Source organism: Thunnus albacares, chromosome 10 (assembly GCF_914725855.1).
Source record: "Thunnus albacares chromosome 10, fThuAlb1.1, whole genome shotgun sequence".
NCBI lineage: Eukaryota > Metazoa > Chordata > Actinopteri > Scombriformes > Scombridae > Thunnus > Thunnus albacares.
The window spans coordinates 11165443-11186651 of NC_058115.1; the positions used below are offsets into that span (position 1 = coordinate 11165443).

General features: G+C 44.7%; 1 protein-coding gene across 2 annotated transcripts in view; it reads right to left on the reverse strand.

Annotated features, from left to right (window-relative positions):
• The window catches only part of ppp2r2ba (protein phosphatase 2, regulatory subunit B, beta a), a 42938-nt gene continuing 21729 nt past the window's right edge, over positions 1–21209 (reverse strand). The window contains exons 1-10 of one of the 2 annotated variants that reach the window (XM_044362967.1): positions 18371–19230; positions 10493–10590; positions 9203–9368; positions 8127–8239; positions 5610–5787; positions 5239–5403; positions 2983–3152; positions 2308–2399; positions 2096–2219; positions 1–755 (exon numbers count right to left, since the gene is read on the reverse strand). In XM_044362967.1, coding sequence (XP_044218902.1) covers positions 600–755; positions 2096–2219; positions 2308–2399; positions 2983–3152; positions 5239–5403; positions 5610–5787; positions 8127–8239; positions 9203–9368; positions 10493–10590; positions 18371–18440 — 1332 coding nt within the window. In that variant the 5' untranslated portion in view covers positions 18441–19230 and the 3' untranslated portion in view covers positions 1–599. Of the gene's footprint in view, positions 756–2095; positions 2220–2307; positions 2400–2982; positions 3153–5238; positions 5404–5609; positions 5788–8126; positions 8240–9202; positions 9369–10492; positions 10591–18370; positions 19231–21209 lie in introns of those variants that run through there. The other variant, XM_044362968.1, reaches the window with a different exon arrangement.

Genomic DNA, 21209 nt, shown 5'->3' on the forward strand with positions numbered 1-21209 from the left:
TTGCACTGTCCAGGGGTTGGTCACATGCACTGTAGCATGAGCAGATTCAAAGAGAGAGGGGGCACTGTTGCTACATGACGATGAGCCACCATCATGTAAGCTAGATCTCTGTGTGTGTGCTCTACGTTTTGTTCAGTGTACCCACATCCGTCCCTTTCCTCAGGGTCCAGAGGGCTGCTACATCACGTTATTCATGCAGCAATCCTCTTGTTGCATAAATGCACAGGATTCACTTCTGTATGTGTCCACGTGGCTAAATAAATTAAATTAGAAGTCAAATTGAAGAATGAAAGTTCATTCTTGATTTCAAAGGAACCTTTTTCTTCTAGCTGTACCCAGGCTGTATCCGTTTCCATCTTCACCAAATTCATACCGCACCCGTTTCAGTCACTGGATACGTCCCCCTTCCAGGAAACTCTGCACTTCCTCCTCAGCAGAGCGGTGAAATTCAAGACAGCAGCAACACGACATAGGAAGAGGAGGAGGAGGAGGAGGAGGAGGATGTTGATAAGAGCTCCATCTCTCTCTTTCTCCCGCCCTACCTCTCCCTCCCTCATCCTCACGTGTGGGGTCAAGGGTCAGCGGGGGCAGCTTGCCCTTTAGTTGACCTTGTCTTGGAAGATGTAGAGGTTGTTGGTGGCTGCCACGGCGATAATGTTCTCATGCGGGTGCCACGTAGTGTGAAGGATCTTCTTGCTGAAGTCTAAGCTGTCGACACTGATCTCGTCCTTACGACGTTTCCCACCCACACACACCTGGAGAACAACAAGAGGGATGAAGAGGTGTGAAGATGTGAGAGTACACACAATCCTAAAGCACAAATTAAAACTTATTTCAGTGATGTAGAAGCAGTATGAATTCATTTTTTGGTCACTTGCGGGCAGCGCAACAAGCTGTAAACACAACGCTGACATATCAGTTGCTTATCTACATATCCAGCGGGCACAGCACAGTGTCCTGTTTCTGGCCACCCAACAAATATAATAACAATATTCACTCTCCTTCAAACTAGTTTTGGTCGCCACTAACTCACAAGGGAAATATCTGGCTCTTTAGTGGCTAAATGCTCCACTATATTCACCAGCTAATCGCTGACTGTCTGTCTGCTGTTTGGTACTGGGCAGGTAGCACACAGTAGGTTTATCCGAGTTTGAAAACAGCTGTCTGCTGCGGCTGTAAAAAAGGTTTATCAGAGCAGTGAGACAAAACGGTAAAGCAGGAGGATCTAAAACCAAAACAATGAGCTGAAAGACACTTAATACTCTGAGGAGCTGAGGGAGCCAGGTGATCATCCCCCATTGGGTTTGTCACTCTGAGCTTCTCTATTCACATGACCCATTGTCATTTGAACTATTGTTCATATAAAAATACAGATTTAGTGCAGCTTTAGTTGGAAAAGAGGTAATTTTAGATTAGTCTACTGTGCATGGTATGTTCATGTTTATGCCCAACTTCTCCATTTTGTTGTCAAAATAAATTATGTAAAAAGAACAAAAGAGAATGAAACATCATGTTTATGAACCAAGCTTTCTCTAATAGAGCAACCGCTTGCTTTTATTTAAAAAAATGTTTTATATTTCATTTGTACATTTTTATTTGTGCCTTTCCTGCTGGTATGTGAATTTCACACAACTCTGAACTGTTGTAGCTGTTGTTTTTTGATATGCTATTTCTGCACAGTGTCCTAAAATAATTATGAGGCAGATAATCTGTTAAAGAATCCTCCAGATCTAATTCCTCTTCTATTTCTTTACCTCCTACTCCACCACCTTACTAATATATTACATCCAGACAGTAAAACGTATCTATCAGCAGCAGTGTTGTTGTATTTGGTCTTGTCCAGTTGTATCTTGTTCTAATATTTTTTAGATTGTAATAAAAGCCTCCACACATAATGTAAAAGTTGCTGGATATCTAGAAGTACTATTTTGAATGTAAGTGGATTGGCCGTTTTATTCTAAAAGACGTTTTGCCACTCATCAAAGAGGCTTCTTCAGCTGTCCTGACTGATTGGGAGTCCCAGGTATTATGAAACAGCTAACCCAGTTTGTCTCACTCATGGTAGGATTACTTGTTTTGATGAGAAGTGTTGTACCTTGCGAGGCTTGAGAATAGCTCTGGGCTTGCTGTTCTCCCTGGATGCTTCCAGTGTGACGTCCCGTTTGGTGTTCCGGTCAAACATTCGGAAAAAGTTGTTGTAGGAGCCGGTCATGATGACGCTGAGGAGGAACAGAGGAGTAAGGGAAGGTTATTGAGATGAGCGAATGGATTGATGATGGATAGATGGATGGATGGAGGAAATCTCACCTGTCTGATCCATTCCAGACGCACTCAAATTTGTCAAAGATGCAGTCATTCTCATACAGAGAGCAAAGTTTGCCTCGCAAATAATCGTGAACCTGGAAAACAAACAAAAAGAATGAATCTGTGAAGCATGAACTAGTTAATGAATTTGGATCACACTTTCCAGCATCTAAAGCTCATTACATTGCCTTTCAGTGGACAACTATAGGCTGCATGACCATATGCTCTACTTTCAGTAATCCCTCCAGACCTGGTGACCTACGCTAAGACGCTAGGTAGCAGGTGGAGGCGGAGAAGAGAATCCCTTGAGCCCAGCTGATGGCCTTATCAATCATGACCTGCCCTAAGATGGCTTCCCCTGATCAGACAGTGTGGATCTGACCCCAATGACCACACAGTGGGAGGTTTTGCCCTTTAGGTTGCATGAGCACTGCCACTATCTGTCTTCTTATGGGCAGTAAGCTCAATAAGCCCTCCTGGGGTAATTGCTAAAGATGATAGGGCTGCAGATTGGCAAGAGTGACAGTGAAACAGGATTATGTTGAGTGATTAGTCTGAAATCAATATGTTTTGATTTGATCTGGACCTAACCATTATTTACCAACTTCACCAACTGAGAATTATCTTCGGAGCCTTCTAGCTGTCCAACAAGCGCATAAAAGCACAAAGAAGGTGTACCTGGTATGTCTCAAGTGGTTTGTTCTCCATTTGAAGGTCCCACACTTTGACAGTGAGGTAGTCCCTTGTCATCAGGTAGCGCCCGTTGTGGCTGAACTTCACGTCAGAGATGGATGAGATGATTTCAGAGAAAAAGGAGCGAGTGGAAGGATCCTCCGGTTCCTCGAAGTCTACAAGAGAGAACGCGCGAGAAGCAGTTATCTTTTGACACATAAAACACATTTCGCACCGTAGGAGGTCGCTACTTAAAAGAGATGTCTTTCCTCCCGCGATTCTTTTAATCATCCGCTGTGAAAACACAAAGCAGATTTTGTTTGGGTGGTGGGGGCCGTCATTAGCTAACAATAACAGCACAACAATGCCTGGATGCAAGGTTTTGCTCGGCAGCTGCATCTCTTCACAGGATTATTTCTCTGTGTGCTTAGGGAGACAGTCGTGGGTCAGCATGCTGGGTAAATATTGGTTATGATTCATATTGATTTTGGCAGCTGCTGATCTGTGTGCAGGCCAGCACGCTGGGGATAAGAGCCAGGCATTCCATCGTTAGCTGTCAAGTTATTGTTGCTCCCCGCTCCTCCTCCTCCTCCTCCTCTTCTTCTCCTTCCACCATTCCTCCCCTCTCTCCTCTCCATCGCTCCAAAAAAAAATGCCCCCACCGTTCTCCTCCTCCCCACCTCCTCCCTGCACCTCCCTCCTCCTCAGCTGAGGCCTGGAGAATAGCTCTGTGATGTGTCAATGGGGAGCCTAACAAGGGATGCGGCATGAAAGATGAAAAAATGGGGGGGTGAGGAAGGGATAAGAAAAACAAATCAATGTCAAAGTGCTGGGCCCATTTGAGCCCTGCTGGATTTATTTGTGTGTGTGTGTGTGTGTGTCAGTGAATGAGTGTTTGCGTATAAGTGGGTGTGTGCAATGTGTGCATGTATATATGCATGTCTGTGTGTGCCCTCCCTCCTATCCCACTCCAGGGGTGTATAATAGGGTCCCTGGGGAGTTGGCAGGGGGGCTGTTTGGTCCCTCTCTCTCTGTCCTGGGGCTCAGTGTTTTGGCAATCCTCTCCTATATCTCCATCCATCCTTCCCTCATCCATCCATCCATCCATGCATCCATCTTCTGTCTAACACTGATTGATTTCAGCAGCCTCTCAGATTTACAGGTACGGGAGGAGATACAGTATGATTGTGGGTGTTTTTTTGTTGTTTATGTAGCTAGGAGGTTCAGGATGTTGTGTGTATGTGTATGTGTTTGTATGTCAGGGGAAGGAGGAGCTGTGTGTGTGTGTGTGTTTGAGTGGGAGGGCATTATAACATTGCTCTGAGCCTCACATGTTCATGCAGTGTAGGTATTAACAGACCCATCCTAAGGCTAACGAGAGCACCTGCCTGCTTTGTGTGTGTGTGTGTGTGTGTGTGTGTGTGTGTGTGTGTGTGTGCGTGTAGTCTCGCACTGCAAGCACCTGTCAAGGCACGTACATGTCAATATCAAACAATCAGAGTCTGCACATACTGTAGGGTGCCTGTGAGTACCTAACACGTCACATTTACCGCCAAATCCTACATTTTTTTCTTATTTAACCCTCAAATGCTCATGTGAAATTCAACAGGCCGTGTTAGCGCACACTCCGGTGAACACATCAATATGTCTGAGGAAATGACTGACATTATTGAACAACAAGGTGTGTCCATGAGGGACTAATGCGATTGCTCTTAAGCCATTGATTTCCCAGCTAAAATGTCAATGTATTCATTATTCATTCAGGCAAAGTGTATGCATGTGATGGTGAGCTTCAGAGAAGGCCATTCATTGTTTGAGACGCACAGAGATTTATTGATGGGTTATCAATCGTGGCATATTGAGCAGGGGGGAAGGTTTCGTGTCACAGCAACACAAAGGTGGAGCTGAAGCAGAAAAATGTGAATGTGAACAAGCATCCATGGTGACTGAGCGACCTATATATTTCTGTTTTACCTTTGCCATAAATTTAGCAGCATTACTTTTATTCTTTTCATCTTTCTATTATTTCTTGTCTTTCTTGTTTTCTACCTCATTTTTTTTATAGTACTACTAGCCTGTTACCATTGAGGACACAGAGGTCACATCCTAGGAGTTGTTTCTGGGAAATGGGAAGAGTTGCATTCTACAGTCAAACACAAATTACACAGGGTGGGTTTATTACATATACAATCTTTTCCTTTGACTGTTCTAAGGGGGGAAAAAAAGAAATAGAATAAAGAATTATATTGAAAATGCACTCACATTTGCAGTGTTTGTCACAGAGTGCGGCCTGTCTCATGTCACAGAGGCGTATAGAGCCTTTGCTGCTGCTGTAGGCAAAGGTGTGACAATGCTGGGGATGAAACTCTGCTGAGGTGATCACTTCGGTCAACTCCTCCATGTTGGCCGGTTTGATGTCCACAATGTCTGAGAGGCAGGCGCTAAGGAACAACTACAACTCTTAGACAGACACTACAGGCTATTTGTAATGTAGCGGACAGCAGCTGAGGATTCAAATTTTAGCTCTGAAAAATCTAAAGTTACGCGTATTTTCTTATTATATTTTCATAGTTTTATGCAAACTATAATATGTCCTGAACATAGAACAGAGAAAGACACAGATGAGAGGATACTGAAGCTGCGATCAGTGATCTCCAGGTTCCATAGGTTCACTCTGAGGTCGTCAGTGGAGATGAAGGTCTGAAGGTCGGAGTTGACAGAGATGGAATTGATGTGGTATGTGTGGGCGTTGCTGAATACTCGTCTGGCTGTAGCTTCAACCATCAAGTCCATAGGCTGCAGCACCGGCACCTGGTGGTAAAGACAGAAGTCCATTAAAAAAGGGGGAAAAAATATGAAGGCTTTCATGTGTTTCGTAAAAACTGATGCAATGTTTTATATCCTTTGATGCTGGTCTCCTAGAGGCCCTCTTAGATATTTATCTGTGTGCATTTTTTGTGTGTGAATATACAGAAAGTGTTTGTGTGTGTGAACCACAACCGCATGACTCCAGGGATTCATATGACATTTACTCCACAAATCTTAATGAAACAGAGTCAGTGACGGAAGGGCTCCGGGGCTGTTTGATGAGCTGGTTCAATCATACTGTGAATATCTATTTGCAACACGGCTACTCAGTGATCATGCCTCTCTCTCTCTCTCTCTCTCTCTTTCTCATAAGTGCTGAAGAAGCCACTGCTGTTCTCTTGTTTGTGTGTGTGTGTGTGAGAGCCTGAGAGAGAGAAAAGAGAGAGAGCGAAGAAGGTGGAAAGAGAGATGGCCCGGGGGCATCGCTAGGCCCTGCTGAGGAATGATAACTGAACTCTGCAGAATTAAGACAAGCTCACACACACACACACACACACACACACACACACACACACACAAATATACACACACACACACACAGTAGCACAGTGCTGCTCCGGCTTCAAAGACGCCCAGCACCAGTCTGCATGCAGCCCCCCGTTGGCCAGATAAAACCCAGACAAAGAGAGAAGGGAGGGGAGGGAGAGAGGAGAACAAATCGACTGCTTCTTCTCCCCTTTTTCTCTCGTCCGTTGCTGGCACTGACAGAGAGACATGGCAACCCAGCAGGCTGCTGTATCTCCATGGGTGTCACTTCGTTTCCATGTCTTTCACTGGCTGTCCAGAGAGACACGGACCGTATTAACCCATAACCCCCTGTTACACGGTTCAGCCTGCCCCTGCACCTTCTCAATGGATCCTTTTCCTTATAGCATGTTATACAGAATATTTTAAATTTAGATAAACGTGCTTTTAAAAGTAGCACATTCTCTATGAAATCTACCCACAACCTAGAATTTTGAAGCAATTTCCTACATATTTGATGTTTAAAGGAGATACTGAATGAAAAAAACCTGACATCATACATTTTTTTGTTTGATTTCTTGGCTACATTTTGGAATAATATTTCTGTGTTCCTCCCTCTCTGCCTCTGCCCCCCCCCCCCCTTGCACAGATTTCACAGCCTCTAAACAGGATTGCCACAGTCCCGGCCTGTCCTCCAGGTTGCTATGATCCCCTGGTCAGCCAGACAAAGAGGGACAGACACGCTGAACACAGCACTAATCTACTATGGCAGACACACACACACACTGTCCTATGTGTGTGCTGTCTTTGTGTGAAAATTAAAGAGGTACTGGAGTGATAAGGATGAGAGAGAGGGGGGAGAGAGAGAGAGGGAGAGGATGATCCTTTCATGGTCTTCACCTCAGTGCACACATCGATCACTCATTCTCACTTTCCGCTGCCAGTCCAAGTTTAAAATTGTCCACACTGTATGATATTCAGCAGGTATTTAAATGATGTATCAACTTTGATACAGTTACAGCTTGTAATGCTAAGAAGTCTCTGCAGGATTAAAGGCTATCATAGCATAATGAATGAGTGAATGCTAAATTTTGATTTAATCAGCTTATCTGTGCTGTTCCTGCTCAGACTTCAGAGGATTTTGAACATGCCTTTCCAGAAAAGCAAGTTCAATCAAATCTTTGGGAGCTCTGTTTCATTTAATTTGCAGCTCTCTAAACTACTGAATTACCTTTAAATGTCATGTGATTGTTAAGGATGACAGAACATAAGACTTATTTGGATTTATGCTTTTGCAACATAAATTGGATAATAGGATAAAATACTGAAATGTGCAATTATTGATATTATTCTTCTTGTTCCATAGAATTAAATACTATGAGATGGTTCTCTACAGTACATCATAGTTATAAAATCTAGATATCAAACATATAAATAAAAAATATAAATGGAGCATTTAAATCTAATGTCTGCACTGGCCAGTAATGACCTTTACAGCTCTATCATTCATGGCACATTGTTAGGATTTAAAATTATATACTTTTATCAAATATTTATGGAAATAGTGACAGTAATTTTTCATATTTTACATTTATATGATGAACACCTTATAATTATAATTGTATGAGGTTCCTGCCTCTACCTCTAAAAGAAGCCTGAAATGATGCTGTAGCTTTAAATGTTTTGTTTCCATTCAAGATGAATTCAATCTTCAGATCATAACCTGGTATTCACTCCAGAGCCAAACAGTTCAATTTTAATAAACCAGAGTACATGTGCTTCTTTGGGTGTTGTTTGACCATGGTTTGACCTCTTACCCGTAGCGAGGTGATGGTCGACGGGTCCCTGATCCGTCCGTCGTCATCCTTCAGGTTGTAGCCCTCCGGACGCTTGTCTCTCTCGCTGATCTTCCAAAGCTTAACCGTCTTGTCTGGGATGGATACATCACACAAACACACACACACACACACACATGCAGAGAAACACAAAACACAGTTAGAACATGGCTCACTACAGTGAATCTCAGATACAAGATGGATGCGGGGGGTTGGGCAGCCAATCTGGCATGTAGCTGGGCAGGAGCCAGTGTGGATGATGAATGGCGGCTCCTGTGTAGATTGTGATGTCACTGATACCAATCTACAAGTTGACTACATTTCCTCGTTGCAATATACGCTCCCCCTGAAAAAAAAAAGCCATCTGGGTGCTTTTCAATTCTGCATCACATAAACACCAGTTACATCTCATCTTCTCGGTCTAGTGAGGAGGATGGCGGCTGCAGTCAGGTTGTTGCTTTCTTTTCTTTTTTTTTCTTTTAATTTCCGCTGTGAATATTGGTGTCAGAGCAGCGAGGCCATCGCCACAGGATCCTTCACCATCTGCTCCAGCCACCGCTAGCACTTCTGTAGCAGCCATGCATGACGCCCACAATCTGCAAGACGTCTCTCCGCTGATGTGTATGTGTGTGTGTGTGTGTGTGTGTGTGTGTGTGTCTGTCTGTGCGTGTATGGTGTGTGGTGGCACATGCTTTGATATATGTGCATGTGTGTGTGTGTTCCTGCTGTGGCAGCCATGCATGAAGTTCTCAATCTGAAACGCTTCTGCTGGTGGCACTTGCTTGGCCAAGCGAAAACACCAATACATTCACACAAATAGCCGAAGAGACATTTTCATGTGATATTAATAACACTTTGCTATGCAGGAAAATATTCCTCTCTGTATATCAGATGTATACTATCTGACTTGAATCATGCCTTTTGTTGACACTTTTATTGACTGAGAGCACCATTACACCCACTTTTAAACAAACTCGTGATAGATTGATGGTTACTTTGACCCTGTTTTGCCACGTGTTTCGCTCAAAAACCGAGGGCGTCATAGCTAAGTGACTGACCATTGGTGGAGAGCAGGAAGTAGGCGGCGTTCTGCTGAGGAAGCCATTTGATCTTGTTGATCTTCTCCTCAATCTCCAAACTCTTCAGGTAGTCAAACTCCGGCTCGTGGCTCTGGAATGTGCTGTAAACATTGTACTCCCCTCGACGCTGGGGCTGGCTCTTACTCTGCAAAAGAAGGAGAAACATAATTAGAGATTGACCTGCTTTCTGTTAATTTCAGATGATTAAATACTAAAATAAATGGGATGTGGAGATTTGGGAAAAATTTGCTTAAATTTCCCCTTTGAAGGAATAGTTTGACATTTTGGGAAACACACTTATTTCCCCTCTTGCTGAGACTAAGCTAATTGATCTATATGACTCTCCTATCTGTCCATTCATTCTGAAGCTGGAGCTAGCAGCCAGTTAGCTTAGCTTAGCACAAAGACTGGAAACAGGGGGAAACAGCTAGCCTGGCTCTGTCAAAAGATATGAAACTATGCCCCCTGGCACATCTAAATTAACACATTATATCTTGTTTATTTAATCTGGAACAAAAACTGAAGTGTAAAAACAATTTTTATTATGTTGTTTTTTTTTACGTGGGGTTACGTCCAGTCTCCACTAGCAACCACAACAAGACTCCAGGAAGTCACTGTGCCTGACCATGAAATAGGCCTAATCTGGCACTACCGTAACTCCCTGCCTCATTTTCAAACAAATGAGATATGACATATTAATGAGAGAGTTTTTGTGCTAAGCTAAGCTAATTGGCTGCTGCCTGTAGCTTCATATTCATGGTATCGATCTTCTTATCTTTTTATTGCCTCAAGGTTAGATTAAACTTTTTTTCCTCACCACTCAACAACATCACATTGCCTATGCAGTTTTTATTGGCTTATTCCACTGCTTCATTGCAGCTGCACCACATTTACTACTCTCCAACATATTATATTTTCTGGGCTGCTGCATTACATAAAATGAAAAAATGTAGATGTGCACCATTTTGCACACATTTCTGTATAATTCAGCAAGAAATATTTGGTATCTTTGAAAACCTTAGGATCTTAACTGGAAGTTTATAATGTTATGGTTATTATATTAGCTGCTATTTCTGGTTTCAAGACATTTACTGCTGAATTTCAAGCTATATTCCAGCAATTATTTCCAAAGCATTTCAAATGAACCCATTTTCTTGCTAGTTATCTAAAATCAACCAATTTTTTACCCCGTCTATAATGGTTCTAGGCTGTCAAGCCCTCTCAGCAGAAGGGCAGCATAATTAGTGTTGCATTGGTGGCATTTCCTACCTCCTGCTCCCTCTGGAAGACAACCACTCTGCCTCCTTTATCTCCGGTGGCCAACAGCTCCCCCGATGAGTTAAACTCCACAGTTGAGATAATGTCAGCTGCAACACAGGAAGCAGAGCAGAGAAATGTCAGTGTGGATGTGCACAGAGCTGTCAAGGTACCAGTCAGACAGAAACCTTTCAGTGAGATCTGGTAGGGTGACTTCTGGAAAACACTTCAGGGGAGGGGGAATCTCTGAAACGCTGTGACAAACCCACAGAGAACTCTCCGACACAGATACCCTAGTTTGTTTGAAATATGGGTTAGAAGAAACCACGGGATGACTCACTGCATGATATCAACTAATTCAGCCCCTCGTCTGATTGAAGTGAGCCAATCTGTGCCATTTAAATGCACTCCTGCTTTTTTAGAGGACGCTGCCGCCGCACTAATAATGCCATTCATCTCTCCCCTCCTGGCTGCAAGACCCTATGCTGCTCAGTGACTCTCCTGCTCCTTCATTAAAAAAAGGAACCCTAAGATTTAAGAAAAGCTGTAAAACCTTTTGAACCATGCACTTTGTGTGGCTTTTATACTCTATGTCTGGGCATGTATTAACACAGTTTCTAACTTTCAATCTGTGCAGTGCATCAACAAAATAGAACAGCAATAAAATATAACTGCTTCATTTATATTCCGCTGCCAACATTTTTCAGTGTCTCTGCATAGCTCCAGTTACACCAAAAGTAAATAACAGACACCTACCCTTAAGGTAGCTTTTCCTCTCCTCCTCAAAGACATACATTTGCCTGGATTTGGGAGAGGCTAAGGGTGACTGTAATTATTATACAGCCCCAGGCTAAAAAGATATAGCATAATGTGTGTCACATGCACACACAGCAAAGGCTATCCCTATGTTTAACAGTGGCAATAATTTTAGACAGAGAGAGAGAGAAAAAGAGAGAGAGAAAGCTTGTTGTTTTGTACCCCCCACGCCCTCTGTGGACCTGCTACTGGCGGAGTGCTGAACAGGAGAGGGGAATGTTGCTATGGAGACTGTTTCCATCTCTAGCGGCAGTCGGAGGGGTGTATGTGTGTGTGTGTGTGTGTGTGTGTGAGTGTGTGAGTGTGCCAATAGCTCTCAGACTTAGTTGCTGATGCTAGCTGTAATTCAGCAGACAGAGAGAGCGAGTGCTGCATTAGGGTGAAAACCTGCTACTGCATCTGGGGGAGTGTGTGCAGTTGCAATGCAGCACACAACTTCAGACAATAGAGTCCCTGTAGACTTGCTCATCTCTGCACATGAAGCTGCTGTGTGCATGCCGGAGAGGCAAGTGAATGACTAAGCGTCAAGTATTCGTGTGTGTGTGTGTGTGTGTGTGTGTGTGTGTTCCTCCCCTCATTTCGTTTAATTGTTGAAGAGAAAAACACGTTCAGAGATGAGACCAGAGGGACTCTTATGGCCATGTGCTGATAATGACATGAGGCGGGGGGCCGATCCTAATCATATTTGAATCTAGAAACTAATAACGTTTCACAGACAAGACATACTCTGACCTAATTATTGCCTGGGAGTACCCCACTGACATTCCATATTGTTATTGCACACGTGGTGTACACCTTTACACATGCACACAAAAAAAACAAGCTGAAGTTATCTCTCTCTTCCTGTATCTGCATATATCGACCTTATGCATGCCCAGAGAACCCCCCCCCCACCCACCAGAACACACACACACACACAACCCAACCCAACACCATCAGGCCAAAGCCACTGGTGTGAATCGAATGGAATCGGCTTAGCGGTCAGCATTCTTGAATCAAAGCTTTTCTCTCTCCCTCTCTCCCCCACTCTCTGTCTCCCCTCTCCTTCCCTCATCATCAACACATTAAGTCACCGAGGAGAAACAGTAATTGATGGATGCCATTTAACGAGTTTACACACGGGTACATCCTTCAATCATCTCAGTGAATGAACAGCCGGGTAGAGCCACTGAAGCCGAAACTCAAGAGTAACGCAATGGAACACTTCTTTAAATGAGTTTTTCCTCATGCAAATGTATTCAAAGCAGACAAGGCAATCTATTCAACCTCAGTCACTGATGGAATTTTGTTTGATGGGCGAAATACTTTTTTTTTTTTTTTTCCAGATGAAATTTCATTCTAGGGAACAAATTAGAAGCAGAGTGGCAGGTGGGCGGGCTCTCTGTGAGGATTTCCGCTTGCATCAGATCAGATTTTTATGACGTGATCAGCAGCAGGTTCAAGGTGAATTGAAATTAGCAGCAGCAGGCTGGTGATTCGGCGGATCAAATGTGTACTTACACACACACACTCTCCCTGTCTCTCTCTCTCTCTCTCTCACACAGACACACATACGCACGCACAGCTTCATCAGCAGACCATAACCAGATGAAGCCCATAAATCCTGTGGCCAGCCAGGTCTGACACAGACAGGTCAGCGCTTCTTGATGCATCAGACGGATGCTCGAGATAACACACATCCATCACCAGTAATAACGTGGACAAGCCTGTTGGCCTGCTGCTGTGATGCATGTGTGTGTGTAACTGTGAAAGAAAACAGGCTCTTATCTGTTTCTATTCACCGATCTGAACCTCGATAACCCGCCTTCAGCACTGCAATATAGAAATGGGAGTCCGACCGATCGGATGGAAACATAGATATGCATTGATTCTGGAATGAAACCCCTGCACGAGGAGCCAGAAACACAGGGAGGGGAACCAGGATATTGAATGTATTTATAGACATAGACAGAGCATGCAACATCTATCACGCATAACAGAGAGGGACACTAAAAGAAATGATAGTGAGAGGGGGGAAGTCTGGCCCAAACTGGGGTGGAGGTGCAGTGGGAAGGGGAGGGGAGGAAGGTTTGTTGCTCTAAGTAGGTCAATAAAAGAACATACAGTGAGTCTCATCGGCACAGACACAAGCAAAGACTAAAATGGGAGCACCCCGGCTAACCTCTAGACAACACATAATCCTGTCAGGGGTCAAAAAAAAGCAAAAACAGACTAAGGCTTGATCCAGTCACACTGGGAGGGTTGTATAAGACACACGGATCCAAAATGGTGTGACTGCATGGAAAGCTACTTGTGTAAGTGTGCAGTAATTCCAGGTAGAGGGAGGGACGTGAGCAACATGGTGTCGTGCGAATGCTTTGTTAGACGTGGAGAGGAGAGGATTACAGCACTTGTGCTGAGCTGCCTGCGTCAAAGGATCAGGCCGGGGGGATAATTCAGGTCCGTTCTCTCTTTCACTCGCTGCTATCGCTGCTTCTATGATAATCAACAATATGTATCAATCTGCACTTCTTTTCTTTCAGGAACATAAGCACAGACATGCAAGTATCACAAATTCTATATGTTAACACTGTGCACCTACCAATTTTGTCATTTTGCGTTGAATAAGCAGCTGATAACAGCTTCATTTCAGACCAACAACAATGGAGATCAATCAAAATTCTGAATAAACCCTGCTACCCACTGGTCTGGTACCCAGCCATATGATTAAGGGGTTTATTAGGCTTTATTAGCTCTGCACAAAGCAACAGAGCACAATGCAGCTCTTTTCATCTGAAGAGCATGACTCTTTGTAAGATCTGGAGTGAACAAGCTAATTAACCTGGTTTCTCCAGGATCAGCCCCTTGAGATTGAGACGGTGTGTGTGTGTGTGTGTGTGTGTGAGTGTGTTTTGTCTGAATGTGTATGCAGTCTTTTGTGCATGCTCCTCCGTTTCCCCAAACTCCGGGGAGTAGAGGGTGAAATGGGAGAGACGTGTTACTGCTTCACTTCTCACACTTCATTAACACATCGCTGTGGCACACATCTGACTGCAGACACAACACGGGACAGGGCGAAACAAGAGGAGAGGTGAAGTTGTGAAAAGCCGTGAAATCCGCAATCAATTCCTGCATGCGCTATACCCCCGAATACCAAGAGGGAGGATTCTGAATCCTTGTTATTTAGTATTCTCTTAGAAATTGAAGATATGGAAGGGGGGAGGGTGGGGGCCGCATAGAATTATAATCCACTACCAAAACAAAAGCTGTCTCTCCCTCTCTATCTGTCTGTGCTGCTTTGGTGCAATCCCTTTCATCTTCCTGTTTCCAAGGCTGAAGTGAATCAAAGATGAGATGTCTGCTGCACAGACAGAAATCCTGTGTCTACAGTGACCTTATCACCAAGACATGAAGGATTCCGAGTGACGCCGCTTCTACGACAGGACACAGAAATTAGCTATCAAAACTTACAAATGTATCCCATTATAAAGTCCAGAAAGGTCAAGCATTGCTTAGCCTTCAGGCTAGCAGTGCACCCAATGACTCGCATACGGTACATCTATCACAGCGGCGTCGCAAATCTACTGACCAGGAAGCCATATCCGAGTAGAGAAATAGAATATTTTTGTAGTCGTCCTACAGTAGCAACACCACGGGTATTCTTTAATAAATTCTCATTAAATTTTCATGGAGCTGCAGACTTAATAAGAAGCTAATCAGGGGATGAAAGCAGCTGCTGAATAAGGAGTGTGACTCGCCCCAACTTCACAGCTTGCCATTAAGCACCCGCCACCCCCACACACACACACTCCCCCCAGACACACACATTATCTTTCTTGCACTATGTTGCTGAGGCGGGGCTCGGCGTTTTGAGTGTTTCGTGGTGAATAATGGATGGGACCTGGGGGTATGGTGGGCTAAGTCTTTTTATGCCGGGGTCCTAAAGTGTGGCCCCAGGCCGTTTGCCTTGGCACAGGCAACCAGGCTCTGCTCTCATCAGCAGCGGCAATAAAGGCTGCGAGCTCTGTTACGGGACTGCATCAGTATTCAGCGGGGCTAGAGGGGTCACGTCGCACACACAAGCTCGTACTCGCATCAGACGGACATATAAGAAGCAAAGCAGTAGAGAGAAAGGGAGAATGAGAGGAAGAGGGGGTAGGGGAGACAAGGAGGAAGGGATTACATGTCCTACCAATAGATCTTTAGGTCATTGTTCCGGTGGCTAAATTGTAAAGGACCAGAAATCAATACCAAAGCAGAAATTAGGTTAGGTCCCGCCTCACAGCAGGAAAGCTATTTACATTTTTACACCCGAGAGTTCTGCTGTTTGACAATTTCATCCATTATCGAAACATCCAAGGTGGAGATTATGAAAATTAACTGAGACCCATGTTGTAGGAGCGTAACAGCCCATTGACTCAACACACACTGATATACACACAGCTGCAGTGAGACACACACACACAGTCATGAAAGCCTGAACCATCCATCCTATCGCCATTAACAATGTGTCATCTGCAGGCGGTTGCTTAATGCAAATCAGGCTGTAATGTAATTTTCTTCCATCTAGTCAACAACGATGTCTCAGGAAACTTTTCGGTCCAGGAGGCAATCGAAATATCACTAGCGTACCTGACTATGAATGACCAGTGTAGTTTTACTCACAGCCAATACCACACACACACGCTCAAACAGTCAATGTAACCGCCCACAGACCCATTGAGGCGTGGGATTGGTGCGAGGCAAAGGTCAGCGCCAGTGACATCATTAAAATGTGACATCATTAAAGTGTCCTGCTGTTGTGGGCAAGCACAGCCTGAGGGGAATCCCTACCAGCTCGTCGCCACTCATCAGGGACCTGTGTATGTATGTAGGTGTGTGTGTGTCCGTGTGTGTCCGTGTGTGTGGTCTGAATGGACTGGGCCTGATGGAACATGTGCACTCTGGTGAATTTATGAGGATGGGGCATAGACCCAGACACTGGCCCGTATGATCTTTGGCTGCAGACTGACTTCATACCACTTAAGAATGGGCACACACACACACACCCATTCATGATATATGGGGTGTGACGATCAGTCATAAATTATAGCACTAAAAAATAACAAAAGTAGACTCTGCTTGTTTGAAAAGCACAGATGGGCCACAGACTAGACAGTACTTTGCTTTAAAGAGACGTATTTTACAACCCACGTAACTCTCATCCACTTTCTCCTTATAAAATGAGTGAATGAGAGAGATAGAGACAGAGAGACAGAGATGGAGAGAGACAGAGACGGAGAGAGACAGAGAGAAGCTGGAAGAAGATGCCCCCCTGTTTTTCATCTCAGCGCACACATCAAACAAAGATATCCATCACACCCACTCCCACCCCCTACTTCACTTCCTCCCGCTCTGAACCAGTAACTGTGTGTTTAGCAGTGACAGGGAATCATCTGTAAGTGCTGGGAGCTCAGCAAATTATGATGTTCTCCTGCATTTACATGAAAAAAAAAAAACACTGAGGAAAAGCAGCAGGCAAGATGTATGAATGAGACTCTTTCTTCCTTTCGAAGCCTTGACTTTGTCTCTCCTCCAACCTGCAGTGGTATCAGTAACCTGAGCTGATGGCAAATGGAAGAAGCAATGGTGGCTCTGACCCACCCTGCAGCCACACATACCCTCCAACAACCTCTACATACCCTTCATATTTTATGTTCTGTTATATTCTGTAAATAGTTGATTGAGAAATTCTCCATCATATTTCGTCTGTTTTTTTTTCCCCCTTCTCAAACACAATGCTAAGTGGGTGTTAAAAATGTGTGAACGAATTGAAAGGCTGCAGTGACTATTAATACAACTGACTAATCTGCACATAAAACAAAGTGCATCAATATCAAGCTGAACAAAAAAGACAAGAACCGTGCTAATCCCACATACAACCCAATAATCAATTATGTGTTTAGAAAGGAATAATGAATGAGAAGAAGGTAGAAATACCTTGTAAACTGATACATTCAGCAATACAGAATAACATTATGGTGTATATGTTTAGTCTGTACAAAACAATACTGTGTCTAATTCGTTCCAATTGCAGACAGAAAAAGCCTGAGTCACCTAAGCTTTTATTATCTTGCTGATATCAGTTCAGCAGTTAATGTCCATAACCAATCTGCATAATCGGTGAGCGGGGACGGAGGCGGTAATGAGATTAATGAAAGCTTTTACCTGTAAATCAATGTTTTATGTTGATCAAGCTTGCGGCGGGCAGGTGCGGCTGATTGGTGGAACATGAGGGAACTATTAACCATCAAACAGTTAACAGGCTGATAATCAAGAGGCTGATGTGTGATCAATCAAAGGGGAAACACACACACACACACGTACACACACACACACACGTGCAGGAGCTATATTTATAGCTCTGGAGCGGCAGAGACAGCTATTGTTCAGTGCTTGGTTATGTAGATGTACAGTAGAAAATGCACTTTGTGTGTGTGTGTGTGTGTGTGTGTGTGTGTGTGTGTAAGGGAGGGAGGGAGAGATCCATATTTCAATGCCCTGCCTATAATTAGGGCAAAGCTACCAACCATCTCCTCTGTCCTTGTCTCATTCTCTCAACAAGTGCATTCACAACATGAAAAATACAGTTTTTCATCATTTGTTCGTCAGTTTTTAAACACATCACATGTTCACTATAGACTCCAGACGCTGAAGCAGCTGTACAGAAGGCTTTATTCCCTTGCTGCTAGTCCACACAGATTAAAGCCCTGATTCCCCTCTCAGGATGGTTATCCTAAAATAGCAGGTATGATGGGAAATCCACCTCATCATCTGCAGAAACTGACACCACACGACAACCAACATGCAGCATCTTTATGAAAGATGACCAGAAAATTCAGCTTTAAGTGTGATTAAATGGATTTCAAATTATCTTTCTGCACTTTATGGTGGTCTACTAGCATAGCATAGCATCAAATATATTTATTTTTTATCACCCAGCACCATATTTGCTGTGATATTTGCTTAATACTTATTTAATATTCCTGTATAGTGACTTATTCTGATCAGCATCCCTCTAGCTACTGCCCCGGGTTTTATCATCGGTTTAAATACCTTCGGTTGCATAGTTGTGGTCGCGAAGGAAGCTGTTGTTGATTTTCCGGGTATCACTCTCCTCCTCCATTGATAAATCGGCTGGTTCGGGATCCTGAAAGCGGCAGACCTGCTCCCATCCTGCCCGGTACCGTCAGCAGGCGGGCTGTGGGACCAGCGGGGGGCCTGTCATGGCTCCAGATCTCCGGCGTAATCAACACAATCGCAATCAAATACCTGTGATGATGTCGGGGCAGGTCCTGTCCACACCTCAGGACGCATGAAACGGCCCACCGGGACGCAGTGACAGCACCGGCTCCAACAGACCAGTTTGGATTTAATATCCTAATTATCGCCGCGCTTTACGTCCTCTGTTTCAGATAACTCATCGGAGACATTTTTATCTCCCCAGAAATATACGCATTAACACCCCAAAAACGCGTCTTTACAGCCGGTCAAAAAAATGACAGAAATCTTCTTGAAGGTGGCTGAACCCGCAGCAGCAGCAGCAGCGCACAAATCTCTTTTGGAGGATTTGAGTTTAGGCAGGCTAGATTTGCCCCCTCACACTGCCAGCGGGGCGGGCGGGATTATGCGTCAACAAGCTTGCTCCGATCACTTCTGTATTTCCATGTCAGACTCTCCACAGTTCCAGCTTCGCCCTTCTGTCTCCGGATCCTGCAGGATCTCTCCTCGCATTCATTCATTCATTCACGCATCGGAGCGGACCGGCGCTTGTGTTCCCGGTAAGCTCAGCTGACTCACTGTGCCGGATAGCGCAGAGCTGTAAACTGTAGTTACCCACTCTGCTGCTGCTGCTACTGCTGCTGCTGCGCTTCAGCAGAGGAGGGCCCCTCCCATGCTGCCTGGCGGCTGCCTCTTTAAAAAAAAAAAAAAAGTACCACAAGCAGCAAATGTGACGCTCACTCGAACCACCACCACAGAGATGCAGCTAAAAACCTGAGATGCAGTTCAAAATCTGTTCACTCACTGCCTGATGACCACCAACTAAGTTGGTGCGTGTAAAGCTGACAGCTGCCTTATGGCCTAGTGGCAGGTTGCCTCTTAAGCCTGCTAGATCCTCCATCACCATCCCTCCATCCTGCTGCTGCTGCAGAGGCATCTAGCCTATACATTGTCACAGCAGATTTAGCAGTGCAGCTATACTTTCTATACTTTCCCCCAGTTCCCTCACAGCTGCTCTTCATGCAGGAGAAGACAACAGAGGCTTTATAAGAAGTGTTATAAGAAGCGCATGACATGGCATATTTCTGCCCAACACACTTAGAGAGGGCGTGAAGTTCGGATTCAGAGAAATCAGGGCAGAGAGGGACACAAAGGAGAGAGAGATAGGGCCAGAGGGAGGGATGAGTCGGAGTAAAGAAGACGACTGGAGAGGGCCAGAAAGAAGGAAGAAGAAAATGAAAAACCCCAGACGCTGATTAATTAGATTAGTATGGCCACCGTCTGCGCCTCTTTCTGGAAATATCTCATTTCCATGCTGGGTTTAATAACACCACACAACGCCTTCCTCTAGTCAAACTGTAATCTTTGATGAGTGTGTGTGCATGCTGTGTGTGCTGCATCAGTGCATCCCTGCCCTTATCTACTCACTTTAACCTAAATCTCTCTGCCTCCACAAAGGGACTGGGTATCTCCCCTGCACGAGCCTCAACACACAGCAGCAGCAGCAGCAGCAGCAGCAGCAATAAAGAGACGGTGGAGCCCCCTCTCCTAAATGCATTAGCTCCCTAATCCACGGGACATTTGCACATCCAATCCTCTGCTCCTGCACTAATGGGGATCTGGCTGTGAGGGGAGGCAGACTGCTCATAGCGAATAACAGGGCCTTCCTACACATGCTATTTTACACCCCATCACCCTCCAACCTCCATCAGAATACATTATGGGGCATTATCCATGCAGGGGGACAATGAGGGCTGCTGGAGCATCGGCGAGGGCCCTGTGATTCACATGCTTCCATATTTACAGTCCTCTGCTCGCCTAATGAAATCTGCAGAGAAAATGCTGCCATCCTTGACCTCTCAGATCTGACTGAGTGGTCAGCGGCGTTTCCCATCTCTATCAATATTTAAACAGGGTCTGCACGAGGACAAAAGAAACACACAACGTTCCTCTCCCACAAAGAAGTCGGCTAAGTTACAGTTGAGCAGCACGAGCGAGGAAAATGAAATGGAATCGGTGAAACAATGGGTTTAGTAGGATGAAGCCGCACGGTTGAAAGGTTCGGTTTTGTCAGATTTCTTTGGGAGGTGAGGTGGGGAGTTCCTTGGTGTGTTTGTGTGTGTGTGTGTGTGAGACAGAGAGAGAAAGACAGATGAAGGGCAGGAGTGGCAGTTAAAGGCACAGAGATATTTGACTGTATAATGAAGGAATAAGTGGGGAATGCTCGGAGCCAAAGCCTGGGATCAATGCTGCCTCTCTAATAAAACCCACCACCTCCCTCCCAGCCTCTGTCCCATTCCTTGTGCATATATGCCAGTCTCATTTCGCCTTACCCCCCCTTCCACTTCTCTCCAAGGCTGGATTAACCATAAGGGCAATGGGACAATTGCCCAGGAGCCCAAGACCTCTACAGGGCCCAGGGCACAAGCACAATATTTGGTTCGATCTTGTTTTACGTTGTTTTACGCCACTGTAGCCTACTTACATAGTGTGACTGTGTGACTGCAAGCTAACGGACCCTCCCCTCAGTGGTCAGCCCATGTAATGTCACGTTGAAGTTAAAAAGGTCAAAGGTGACACCAAATCAACATCAAGTTGACGTTGACATGGGTGATGTTGTCAACAATCACGTAGGCCTCAGCCTGCATTCAAAAAATGCAAAAATGGAGAAGCC